The sequence below is a fragment of the Crassostrea angulata genome, chromosome 6 (genome assembly GCF_025612915.1).
Source record: "Crassostrea angulata isolate pt1a10 chromosome 6, ASM2561291v2, whole genome shotgun sequence".
In the NCBI taxonomy this organism is placed as follows: Eukaryota; Metazoa; Mollusca; class Bivalvia; order Ostreida; family Ostreidae; genus Magallana; species Magallana angulata.
In genome coordinates, this window is record NC_069116.1 from 10,515,547 (window position 1) to 10,529,872 (window position 14,326).

The 14,326-nt window shown below is 31.8% G+C and overlaps 1 protein-coding gene across 1 annotated transcript; it reads left to right on the top strand.

Moving 5' to 3' along the window:
• Positions 1–10,904: 10,904 nt before the first annotated feature.
• LOC128189807 (uncharacterized) lies at positions 10,905–13,249 on the top strand. The gene is made up of 4 exons (XM_052861572.1): positions 10,905–11,023; positions 12,612–12,756; positions 12,860–13,005; positions 13,100–13,249. The coding sequence occupies exons 1-4, from the start codon at positions 10,981–10,983 to the stop codon at positions 13,198–13,200; spliced, it is 435 nt and encodes a 144-aa protein (XP_052717532.1). The 5' UTR covers positions 10,905–10,980; the 3' UTR covers positions 13,201–13,249.
• The last annotated feature ends 1,077 nt before the right edge of the window (positions 13,250–14,326 follow it).

Here is a 14,326-nt window from a genome sequence, read left to right on the forward strand (position 1 = left end):
AGACGGGACGACAGACTAAAGAATCGGAACCAGGGATACGCGGTTTGTCGCAATCACACACAGCTTCTTTTATTCTTTTAGGTCTTCGTAGCCGGTTAACATTAGTTTGCATGGTCCATGAGCAAATTGAAAGTTTCCCTATTTCATATGAATTACAGTTTTCAAAGACTGGGCTACAGATTGTTTGCGCGTTTCTTTTTCCCAAGTTGTAATGTCTACGAGTTGTTGTAGAACGGAAGAGAGCGTTGATGCCATTTGGTGACGCAAAAGAGGCTGTGATGCTAATAATCACAACTATTTGTAATAGGATGAAACCTGGGTTGAGAGGAATTGCAGATACCTAAACCAAAGAAAAATATTCGTAATGTATAAAGCAAATAAAAGACTCAAATTCATAGTGTAGCCATATTATAAATATATGAAGATCTTCTACAGAAGGACTTGCATTTAACAATGATTATACATTTTGAAAGGTGGAAAGCATACAAACCATGTTTTAATAGCCAGTAAAATACTATAGAGAAAGAAAAGATGAGGTGAATATATATAGCTTTGTCGAAGAGTCATTTAACCTTTCAAAATTCCCTTTCACTTTTCTAGCAAAATAGTTAGCGATAAGAAAGCATTTGATGAAAATAACAAACGCTATTTCATTTCCTTTAGAAAAACTAGGAAGTAAAGTGTTGAGGAATTTGAAGACAACGTACACAAAGCAATCAGAGGAAGGAAGCATGCTAAAAACTGTAGATAAACCGAGATTTATCACGTGTTCAGAAAGAAAATTCTGATCGTGAACTTTCTATACCGCCTATTTTGCACCCCTATAGCCAATAGATTCATACAAACTGTCACCGAAAGAAGTAACTCAATTGGAAAGAGATAGAGAGGACATTTTCCGGAAGGTATACCACCTCTAAGTTACAATCTGCATTTTCTCATCTTATGCTTGAGTGTTATCAATGAATTAAATAGCAGCAGTGTCGTGTTGTAAACACGCCATTATATACTGCTTTAATATATAGACATAACTAAGCATTCTTCAAGGTCCCCTGATATCCGATTAAAATGAAGTAATTTTGAAAAAGAAAAGAGTTTAAGTGTGAAAGGAGAGGTTATGTTGATGCAAAATAATTTGCCCGAATAAGACAAAAAGAAATGGTTATTTTTTTTTTAATAAAATTCTTCGTTTAAATAGTATTTTTACCGTATTTGGAACACCTGCTTCTTTAGCTTACATATGAGACAACGTTATGTATACTAGCTATTTCTTTTACAAGATATTTTCAAGAATTTGTTGGCTGAATTAAAAGAGGCTGAATGGTCAACAAATTTCCAATTATATCTACCTTTAATTTTTACTTGTGATTTTTGAAACTTTTAATTTTTATTTGATTACGAAATCTTTATATTTTTGCCTCAAATTTGAATATATTACTTAATCTTTATGAGTAGCCTTTTTTTCTCTCAAGGAGATAAAGTTTAGTTTAAAATGGTCAAATCCATCTAGCCCTTTACGTTCAATTCACTGCCGCTGGACAAAATCGTGGTATTATAAGCGAGAGATATTTGATAGATGTTGTCATAATACGAATTGCTTGTTACCCAATCGTCGATTTAAGTTAAGTATTTGCTAATTGAAACAAACATTAACATTATATTCTCATTTATATACATGTATGTGTGAATACTTTTATGTGTTGACATTTTAATGTGGATCAATCATTAGTGTAAAACCTATTAAACGTATGATAATGTGATCAATAAAATGATTTATTTCAACAAATCATAAATGCACTGTGATAAGGTATATTGCTACTCAGAGAAAAGTACTGATTTTAGTAAAAAATGAATATAAAGCCATTATGCATTTCATCACGAAGCTCTGCATGTGATTTTATTTACAATCAAAAAGGAATCCTCGTAATTGTTAAGACAATCCCAAGTTGGCGATAAACTGTCTTCCTTGTGCAGTTGAATGCACTATCACTTGTGTAATTAACTAACTCTCCAATCACAGTCTGTGTCGCACTCCCTAATTAATTGATACAAAGGGCACAAAAAAATCAGTATGATCTACTGCAAATAGGTGTTTTTGACGGATTTAATGTTTGTATTCAATGGAATAAAATAATGAATTTTGAAAATGATTCTCTTTGAAAAGATGAAGCAGAGTTTTATAATTGTGACAGTAAAATCCAATATTTAAACAGCTATTGTTAAGAGGTCTCGGTTATCGTGGCCATTTTTAGACGGTATTGATCTCCTCTAAAAGAAGAACTCTCTATATGAAAATATAGGAAAATACCCAAATTTTAAAAGATAAATAATTTTATTTTTTATTTACTGAATTAAAGTTTAAAACTGAACAATTCATATCTTAAAATTTTAGGAAGATCTGTTCGTTAACCTGTTGACCATCTTGCCCCCATAATGTAATCATATACATGATTTTGCACATACCTGTGTTTTGAATTATGAATTTTATAGACGCAATATTGTTGATTCTTCTTTATGTTCCTGAGATATACGTAAAAACACACATCATATTTTCTTTACTTGTAAGAGTTATATAAATGACAGATTTATCGATAGATCGCCAAGTTGATTATTATTGAAAAACATCTTCTATCATTTATAATTATGCATGTTCCCTGTATATTTTTTTCAACAACAGTTGTGTATTATTACATTACATTTCTAGGATAAGAACTCGTACGTTGTACGAATTTGTTTCCGATCCTTTTGTATCTTACAATAAAAATTTTTGTTGAAAAGTGTGTTACAAATAGAAATCTTCTTAAATTGATATACTTGCACGATATGCCCTATTACTTCACTTTTTGCAATTATGTGTAACTTAAACAAATAATGATTTTGAATATATACTGGCATATCAAATGTATACAAAAGTAAATTCAATGTCTAATTTCATCAAATCAGAAAATAAATTAAAAGTTAAGGTGTATGGGACACTTACATGTTGTGACGTATTGTTTATCGAAATGAACAATAAAATGAAGTGCAGTTATATAAGTAGTTTATTTCCTAATATTGTCATCTAACAGCGTAGCGCAGTGAGTTAGAGGGTTTACTACGAATCTGTAAGTCATGAGATCGAATCCCACTGTGGGTTTTACAATTTTTACCTTTCAAAATATTTTAAAAGCTATTTTTTGGTTAGATATTGTAAAAACCGGTGAAAGTATTTCAATTATAATGTACTTTAATCCACATTAATATCGACAGATGTCCCATACCACCTTTTTTAACAGGTGATGAATTAAAATTATCAATTACAACAAGGTTATGTATATAAAAGTTAAAGATTCGCACAATTTACATTTATCAATTATCTTTACGGGACATGCTAGACCTTATCTTATCTGTGCTACATCATCTTGAGTGCACCAAGATAGCACAGAGCAATGAAAGATCATTGCTGTGTATAGCTGTGAATTCCGTTTTTGATAACAGTGTTTTTATCACAGAGGCTCCAATCCGCCCAATAATAAATAAACCGATGCTTCACTATAGCCTTTTTTATAGTGTTGAAGGGATAAATAGCAACATAGGGACAGGCTCGTTTGTTCTCGTCTATTGGTTAATGAAGTGACGTTACGTTTCAACTGCTGACCAGTCTGTTTTGTTATACAAAATAAAATGTATTTGCGAGGAAGTTACAAGACATGCATATCACCTTTTAAGTTTTGATTGTAAAAGATGAGACATCAACTATAAAAAAATGAAAACAATTATTCAAATAATGTTATTAAATGCAAGATTTAGAAGTACACGACTACTTATAAATGTATTATTAAAACAACTTTTATCCATACATAATTGATGATGTTCAAAACAGACAATTCCTTGATATACCATTATTCGTAGCATATTTCCATGAAATAATTAACCTCTATCTGCTCGAAATTAAACATCCTGAGCCCTTCACCTTTATAAAGTAAAACTTCTCAAAACAAATATATATGTTGCACTCTGCCACTTTTGTGACTTTATTATTTAACAAAATTCGGTTTGAAATAATCAGGAAAATAACAATAGATGATTATATATCAATAATTATTAAGTTTTTAAAATAAATAGGTTTATAAAAATTATGGAGAGGGCTTACATAGGCATTGCCTGCTGCCTAATCCATTTATGTAAATGAATATTTGCATAATAAAATATGTTCAAATCAAATCAAGTTTATCAAATCAATCATAAAATAATGAATATTTGATTCTTTGTGCCATAATATTTTACAACTAAAATAATCCATAACTCACATTACTCATGTAATCATTGATGTGTTCGTGCTTGATGTATGATAAATCCTATATAGTGAATTTTACATCATATTTTTCTGTACTTAATGTTTCCTAGTTCGTATGTATATGTGCATAATACCCCTTTAATTTTGATCTTAATTTTTTCAGTTTCGGAACATGACATCATAAAGTCAACCTTTCCTGCCATTTTCAATTTCTTTATAAAAAGGGCAAATTCTATGGCATTCAGAAAACGTTGAGCGCATGCTTGAACAAACAAGATATTTGTAACAAATATTTGCCCATCATAAACTTATAACTTTAAAAAATATTTTACTTGTTAAAAGCTGCGTTCTATATTTCCCATTTGAACAAAAATTTGCATTTTTGACTGATTTTGATTGAATTTTCAATATAGCGTCACTTCTGGAGTCATATACAGTGTTAAAGTGAACTAAATGAATGAAATGAATAGATGGGAAGTACATCTTATACCAACTCTTACACGAAATAACAACAATTTGATATATCAGAAACACTTTTTAAAATGATTACTCATGAGGGCTAAATATATTAATGTTCCTTTTTCTTGATTGTAAAATATTTCTGCATAATACAGGTAAAGCATTAACAGGCATTAGTTGCGTTCAATATATAAAAGCTTTCCCATCAACCGTGTACAAAAAACGTATTGATCTTAAGAAGGCCGAGTACGGTTCGAGTACGCACGCTTTATTGTGACGTCATCGTTTTGCTTGGTTGACCCTATGGCGTTATGATTTCAATTGTAGACATTCAACGAAATTTGTCGAAAATAGCTTGTTTGAGGCGTAAAATTAATATCATATTGAAAAATAAACATAAATACCTTGAAACATAAGGTATAAAAAAAATGACAAGACCTCGGGGACAAACCAGGAGGAAAAAGGTTTTTAAGTTGATAATTCGATGCCTTTTAGTAATAACTTTCATATGTGAAACAGAAAAAAATCCCTAAGGCAGAAGTTGTTCATACATTTCAAGCAAAATCCCTTAGGGTCCTACGTTAAAAAATAACAAACTTTGAAATGACCCCTAAACAAACGATGTGGTAAATGGCTGATTATTTTAATCATCTTAACATAATAATAATATCAGAAAAAAAAATTATGTCAAAAAATCATTAAAAAATCAAAACGGAAAAGAAGAGCTTGGTCTTTTTAATTAAATCGAAATATTGTGTTATATAGAAGATCTCACAAATATATTGACTTATTTTTACAAGTCAAATCATTTACCATTTTTATGCATGCATAATATATTCAAAGGGCGTACACTCTTAATAAAAAAAAAATACTGGAGTGGTTGCTTTACACAAAGTGTTCGACAGAGATATGCCAGTACAACATAGCCATGAACTATAACTACAAGCCTCTAATTCAGTAATTTGTATATTTTGAAAAAAAGGATATACTTCAGTTTATAATTCAACACAATGAATTTTGGAAGATTAATTTGATAAATAGAAAATCTTCTCCTGTCTCAAATGGTCAAATAAAAAATAGAATTGAAAAGAATTTTAAAGGTACTCTTCTGAAAATATTTCATAACAAAAAGGTAATTTCCTTTTGAACGCCACACAATTTTGTTATCTCTATTTGTTTTTTGAAAATGTATTTGATGTATTTGTTCTTAAACATACCAATACTATATAGTTAATCATTTTTATATTATATATTTTAAATTTTGTTTATATTTTTGTTTATTTTGTGCAGCACTCTCAAACTATATTCTAAAAAAGGAAGACGGAAAACGGCGGTAAATTATTAAAAGTTAATCAGTCGTTATACTATGTTCGAGTACTCCACTTAGCATAGCTACTGATTTGAAGCATGGAGGGTACTTGTAAATGTAACCAATGATGTACCCGGTCGGGTATCTAAAAGTGATACAATACTTCCCTAAACTGACTTGACCGGGTATATAAACTAAAGACAGTATAAGCTCAAAAACGACAAGATAGAATAGTTAAACACATAACAGAAACAAAAACAATGGTAAGTATTGTATTGTTGCTGTTAAAGTACCACATGGATCAATGCCTTTAAAAACTCTTAATCACTATAACATAAATAAATCAAGTATAAATTTTAAACCACTGTAGAAAATTACACAATTTTAATCATTAAAAAAAATCATAAAAAAAAAGTTTACTTTGCAATATTTATAGCCTGTTGAATTTTTAGTCTTTTCTGTGTGAAGACCTAAAGTATAAACTTTTTTGTCACGTAATATGATTTGAGTGTTATGTTAGGAAGTAAGTAAACTTCTAAGGGTTATTTTGTATCCAATTAGCCTTAAATGATAAAAATATATCTATATATTATATAATAATTAATATCTTGTAAGATGAATATCACCATATTCTACATTTTTTTCTTCAGAAAACCTTCTTTTTTCACGTAATCATGGCAATATCTGTGCTGTCGAATAAATCTGTCGCAAGGAGGATGAACATCGAACAACGCCCAGTCTCAAACTTAATTGAGAGAAGATTTCTCCATCACATAATCAAAAGAGATGCCCAGCAATGCGACCTTCTTCAACAATACCACGAAACAGGCTACAACATTAATTCTGCCAGCATATGTCCTTGGGAAAATGAGCTAAAAAGCGAACGAGGTCAATATTATTATGAAGCTAAATGTCTGTGTGAACGACCGAGTTCCAACTACGTTAACAGTGATAATATTTGGTGTGAGAAGGTATACAAATCTATCAAATTTGAGAAACTCACGTGTGTTAATGGGTGCAGAATAGAATACATCGAAAAGGAAGTAGCTGTGGCATGCATTCCTGTCTTAAAGTAGATCTCACGGACAGAGTCGGAGAATCTACTGCCAGCCATAATATATCTATTTCCAATACCTCTGTCTTTCAATTTGCTTCTGAACTATGTTTTATATCGAAATATTTACTAAACGTGTTTTATCTTTGATTTACAATTTAACACACATCTGTTTAAACAATGTTTGTTCAATGTAAGTGTTTTTTCTATGTTGTGGTACAACTTTTCTATATTTAATTATTGAAATAAAATTGGTTTATCTAGATAATTAATTTTGTTTATAATATAATATTTTGCAATGGGTCGTATATATACATGCACTTCGTGAAGTCTTTGTCTGAATTTGATTTTCTGTGAAACCTTATATGAATTAATTGAATATTGTCCGGGAAATATATGGACTCTATTCATTTTTACTTTAAAGAGTGTATAGTGTAATTACAAAATTGATAGTTTAAAATCATTTCGGCAATTACAATTTTACGATTTTGATAATACAAAATATGTCAAATTGTATCAAAATTTAAAAAAAAAATCATCGCGTTTCTGTTCTTTATATTTTTCTGCTTAAATTAGGCATTCAAAAAAAATTGAATGATAGTTTTAAACAAGCTTATTTTTGAATATCTTACCGATGCAGTTAAAAAAGTGATTTTATTATCATATTGTTGATTAAGTTTTAAAAGCGAAAATCTAAATATATATGGTAAAAATATCCAGTTGCAGGGACAAACGTTTGGTGCGGAAAACAGGAAACGTAGAATAAAAATGATTATTTAAAAAACATTTATTTATTGAAACAAAACAATTTGTAAATCATGAAAAAAGTGAATAAATATGAACAACTTAATAATGTAACCACATAAAATGAATAAAAATCGGTTCTATGTAAAGTGTCTTGTCCCTAAAATCAGTAAATAAAAATAACAAAAAGGAGATGAAATATATATATATATATTATATATATATATATATATATATATATATATATATATATATATATATATATATATATATATATATATATATATATATAAAACACAAATTAACAACCAATATAAAAAAAAATTAAAAAACCAAAAACAATCAAAGGCATTAGATAAATAACAGGAAAGGAATTACGTACAAAAAAAAACAACAGTACGTCGGATTCTTCGAAATTTCTCCCCGTTTTTTTATTGTCAGCAGGCAAGAACTGGAACACAAGCTACGTTTATTCTTTCTGATGACCAGATCCAAGAATTGTTGTGTAGACGCTTCACTGGCATTACCTGTACGACTGGACGACAATTTATCTCAGCAGAAGTTTGACCCGAGCAGGAATTTGAAGCGAGGCAGGTGACGTTGTTCATTCGTCTAGGCAGACGATATCTGTCGCACACGGTTGTAACAGTCCACGGGCATAATGACGTACGACTGATGTCATTGTCATGGAGTTGTAAAGTAGTTGTTTGACAGGGCAGAGCCATAGTGCTTACGAAGAACACAGAGAACGTGATCACAGCAAAAATGATGTTACTCTGTTCAATTATATAAAGAAACCACCATTAACTTTTAAGATAAAATAAATTCATCTAGTCAGATCTTTAGATTTTGTTAATTTCTTACCATTGTGTAACAATTCTGCAGTGCGTTTGACATAAACCTTTAAATGTGTTTTAGTAGATTAGGTAAAAATTTAATTTATATACTGTTTTAATTATTTATAACCAATTGAATTATAAACTGTTATTCTGATCTAGGGGAATCAAATTAAGATGGGGTGGGTCGGCAAAAAGAAAAAAAATCCCCCAGACGTTTTGACCACCTGTAAACTGTCTGTCCATGGCAAGCATTGAGTGGACTGACACAGGAAGGTCATATAGCCCTGACTATCAGGGCCTCTTATCTTCTTTGATAATGCGACACTGCGTTCTACACACATTTGTACCTCTAACGGTACAAGCTATGTACGAGCTGTTATACAGTGTGTAATAATCAAATGCAGGGCATACTATGTACAGATTTATTTCAAGTTAATAAAATGAGCCCCTTCTAACTCCGTATTCATTGTCAAAAAAAATCACAAATAATAAAAAGACCTGGTTCGGGCCCCCATTTTTTGATTTGGAAAATCTTAGCATTTTACAATACAGGTGTATCAGATTTACTATGGAGATGAATCGCTGTTTTTGAATTTATTCACTATCCTTATTTAAAAAAGTAAAGCCATAGTGTTGATATTTTAGATACCCGTTCAACGTATGATTTTGCACTGCTTTCAGTTTCAACTTAGATAAACAACTTTGGTATCAGAATTTTGGTATCTTTGTCATGTTTGGGTCGCTAAGCTAAAATTACTATATAGTTTAGTACACAATCTTTATTTTCTAAATATTTTTTTCAAAATCTGTGTGGTTTTTCTTTTGTTGTTGCTCTTTGTTTGTGCAAAGATGTTTCAGAATTTTCTAATTGGTGAAGTGCATTTAATTTCATTGGTAATATAATTTTCTACCACCATAAATATGTCAATTTCTTGCTTAAAAAAATCCTAGAAGTTGGTTTGATTTTTTAAGTTGTTTTCACTTTAACCTTTATCTTGATAAATGGAGATATAAACTAGAAAAAACAGTCAGAATGCAAATGTATTTTATGCCATAGTTTGCATGCTTAAAAAGTTAAAGTGTTTCTTTGAAGTAGATTGATAATCTATTTTGGTACGTAAATGGCGCTGATCGGAGTTGGAACGGACGTTCAAAAATTGGTGTGATTGTTGATCAGTAGGTATGTTTACTTGAAGGGAATCCCTCTAATTCCATATTTAGAGGGGGCAACAACTGTTAGAGTGTACGTAACGTCATTAGGGTTTATGTCATGAAAAATGACAATAACAAACTGTCTCAAAAATTCATAAAGCGAAATACAAGTTCAAAGAGCAGCACGAACCTCTAAAAAGATAGAGGTGGGGTCAGGTGCTTAGGAGGAGTAAGCATCCCCTGCCGATGGTCACACCCGCCGTGTGCTAATTGTCAAGGTCATGAAAAACGAAAGAAACTGTAGTCAGTCCGGTTTATAAATAACGTTCTAACAAGTACTGTATGAAAAACGTCAGTCAGCATGTTTCTTTATGAAATATGGTGCTTGCTGACAAGGTCATTGTATCGACCATAGAATTTGCGTAAAGATGATTTTAGTCGAGGTTCTTGATATTCTTGTTCTAACAACTTGTCTGTGAGTAGCTTGCCTCGTTTAACAGATGATTAATAGTATTGCTTTTGCATAACGAATAAGCTGAGATACATAAACCCCATAGGCAGGTGATGACAGTATATTGCTACATAAATAAGGGAAGTTGACGATAGAAAATTTAAAATCGTTTTTCCTTTAAGGTAAACTTTTGATGGATCACGAAAAGTTCTTTGCATAGTAAACCCAAATGTGTTAAATAAGACACACTTTTAGACACCATAAAGCAATGTAAGCACTATATCTATATGTAATTGAGTAAAGCTCACAAAATGCACTGAACATTGTTCGATAATAAATCTGAAAGACGGTGATACATTTGTATGTATAGACTATGTTCGTGCGTGGACAAACTAATTTCAATTTTTTTTATGGTATTTCGGTTTTTGTCAGTAACAGTGTGAACACAGAATTATTTCTGCAGATATTGGGAGAAAAGAATATGATTATGTGTTTTGATAACGTGTACTCTACAAATAAACACGACCGACTCAGTGAGCGGTGTACTGTTTAACCATCGAATCTTACATAATTTGTCTGACCAAATTAAAACCCTTTGATTCCACTGCAGTTCTTATCGCGTAATAAGCACGAGATCGATCTGCTGATAAAACCGTCCCTTACACTCCACGCCAAACAGTTTCAGTTCGTTCTCTAGAAATGTTAACCCTTGTTCTTACTTTCCTGTCGGTCCCATTGTTCGGTAAGACATTTAGAAAAACTGCAGTAGCATTTTGAAAATAGAACAGTATCGTATTGCTATTGTTATCAGAATGTACATGTAATACAATTCCTCGGTATATAATTTTGTAAGATAATCTTAATTAATTTTCTTAGTTTTTCACAGGGTAGCGTGTGGTTCCATATTCTTAAAAATGTATTGTAGTTAATGCTAACCGCCATTAATAAATCACTAATGTTATGTTTGAAATACAAACACTAATATGTAAATGGGATATTTCGTTTGTTGAATATAGAAAACATATCGCTTGATTACAGACAATGCTTATTAATTAAGTAAATTATGTATATTTTATATTTGGTGCTACTCACAACGGAAGAGAAACTGTCAGTAACCAGAATTATCTTTTTTAAAAAAGTGCAAAAATCACAAATTGAAAAGAAACTCTCACACTTTTGTGAATATTGGTAGTAAATTATAAAAAAGTGAAAAATTACAAAAATTGCGTTTGTGTTTCTATGGCAACGCACCATGAAAGGCATAAAATATTGTACTTTTAACATTTTCAAAATATCTATTGGTATACAATATCAAACAACTTACAAGGAGATGAATTTAAAGAAATCAATCATTTTGTTTATATCTATCTTTAAAAAATACAAATTTCTTTCGTTATTCTTAAAAAGCATTATGGATTTTTTTCCAGACATTATTTTTTCTGAGGCATAACAAGGTTGACATTATTTATTAGTTTTCTGTAAAACCCGAGACATTATACATTTTTTCCTTGCAAAATGGCTAGGTTTTTTGTAGCTTTTGTTACTTACTTTTTTTAGAATATTTGGTTTGTTTGATTTCTGCTTTGTTTATAACACATATATTTTGCAATGGACAGATTATGAGTGTTACGGTTTTGTTATTTGACTGTGTTCGGACCTGACTGTTCCGGACTCCCTGACGGAAACTATGAGTGTTGCGGTTCTGTTATTTTATAGTGTTCGGACTTGACTGTTCCGGACTCCCTGACGGAAACTATGAGTGTTATGGTTCTGTTATTTTACAGTGTTCGGACTTGACTGTTCCGGACTCCCTGACGGAAACTATGAGTGTTATGGTTCTGTTATTTTACAGTGTTCGGACTTGACTGTTCCAGACTCCCTGACGGAAACTATGAGTGTTATGGTTCTGTTTTTTTTACAGTGTTCGGACTTGACTGTTCCAGACTCCCTGACGGAAACTATGATTGTTTTGGTTCTGTTATTTTACAGTGTTCGGACTTGACTGTTTCGGACTTCCTGACGGAAACTATGAATGTAATGGTTCTGTTATTTTTTCAGTGTTCGGACTTGACTGTACCGGACTCCCTGACGGAAACTATGAGTGTTATGGTTCTGTTATTTTACAGTGTTCGGACTTGACTGTTCTGGACTCCCTGACGGAAACTATGAGTGTTATGGTTCTGTTATTTTACAGTGTTCGGACTTGACTGTTCTGGACTCCCTGACGGAAACTATGAGTGTTATGGTTCTGTTATTTTACAGTGTTCGGACTTGACTGTTCTGGACTCCCTGACGGAAACTATGAGTGTTATGGTTCTGTTATTTTACAGTGTTCGGACTTGACTGTTCTGGACTCCCTGACGGAAACTATGAGCTGGGATGTAAATCGTACGGTGTGTGTACTGGAGGTGCCGTAAAGCTAGTAAACTGCGACCCTGGACAGGTTTATGACGACAACTCAGGAAGTTGCGCAGAGTAAAAACATTCATATCTACTTTCTAGTTGCAAATACATGTACATGTATATCTTTGCTTGAAGGAGGAAATCCTTGACTACAATTCTTTAATTTTAACATCAGTCCTTCCTCTGTAACTGGAATCTGTAGTCAACGTCGTGACTGCTCTAACAAAGCTGACGGTTTGTATGCCGATACAGAAAACCACTGCAAAACTTACTACACGTGTTATAACGGCGAGTTCAAGGGTCATAACTTCTGCTCAAAAGGTATGTGTAATCGGAACCTTTGTTACTATTAATACTCTTTATGACTCATTTGTTATGGCGGTTAGATAAATAAGATGCTTTATTTCTCTTGTAGTAACGGTGTTCGATGAGGTACAGCAGACGTGTAACTGGCCGGGAGCTGTAGACCCACCATGCGGCACGAAAGGCCAGGCCACTACATCAGCAACCGGTTAATCCGATTTATATTTAGTCTTTTTATTCAAATTAAATTACATTCAAAGACTGTTGGTGCTCTCACTTATATTAACACATATCGGTGTTGGCTTTTGAAAAGCTTTCGATAAGTACGTGAACTATATACCTGTATGTACAAGACGTATACTTTTTTTTTAATTTTCAGAACAAAAACGGGGCCCATAGGCCACATCGCTCACATAAGAAACAATTTAATTAACTTGAATCTACTCTAAGAATGTTTCCAAATAAGTTTCAGCTTTTCTTGCAGATTGGTTTCTGATAAGAAGATTATTAAAGATTTGCTCTATATATTCCTATGTAAAAATTCGACCCACATTGTGGCCCTACCTTACCCCCAGGGAATAATGATTTTCACTACTTTGAATCTATACTATCTGAGAAAGCTTCCACATAAGTTTTTAAAGATCTACTCTATATATTCCTATGTAAAAAAATCTTTCCTAGCCATATGGGTCTTGAGAAGAAGATTTTTGAAAATATCTCTATTAAATTTTCAGTAATTCCTAATTTTCAATAATTCCTACTTATCCCCCTTTAAAAAAGGATGTGGTCTTTCTCCTCACAGCTTTGAATCCCTTTTGCCTTTTAGAGCTTTATGCAAAGTTTGGTTGAAATTGGACAGGTGGACCTGGAGAAGATGTTAAAATGTGAAAAGTTTTCGCACAGACGAACAGACAGACAGGCGACTGACAAAATGTGATCAGAAAAGCTCACTTGAGCTTTCAGGTCAGGCGAGCTAAAAAGGCGAGACTAATATTAGGATTTGAGACCTCTTTTTATCATACAAAGTTCAAACAAACATCAATGATAAAAAGTACTTCCAATAAATGGAACAATATATTAAGACTTTGAATAATTTGGTTTATGTGTGAGTGTGCAATGTTCTATTCTTTCAAAAACGATGAAATTTTAAATTACTGAAAGATATATAAATACCATGGATTAAACTTTGTACCAGTTGTAGTATACAAAGACACAACACTTTGTTAAATTTTAAAATCAGATCTAGATGTATTAATTTTGCCACTATATCCATCAGAAAACTAAAAATTATGGCATCATACGATGAACAAAAACATGATTTATAAATGCAGGGTAAAAA

Bases quoted from the DNA above. Each gene is read 5' to 3' on its own strand.
- LOC128189807 (XM_052861572.1), top strand. From the start codon at position 10,981: ATGTTAACCCTTGTTCTTACTTTCCTGTCGGTCCCATTGTTCG. The intron at 11,024-12,611 runs GTAAGACATTTA...GTTATTTTACAG, and splicing joins CCTGTCGGTCCCATTGTTCG to TGTTCGGACTTGACTGTTCT. The intron at 12,757-12,859 runs GTAAAAACATTC...TTTTAACATCAG, and splicing joins AACTCAGGAAGTTGCGCAGA to TCCTTCCTCTGTAACTGGAA.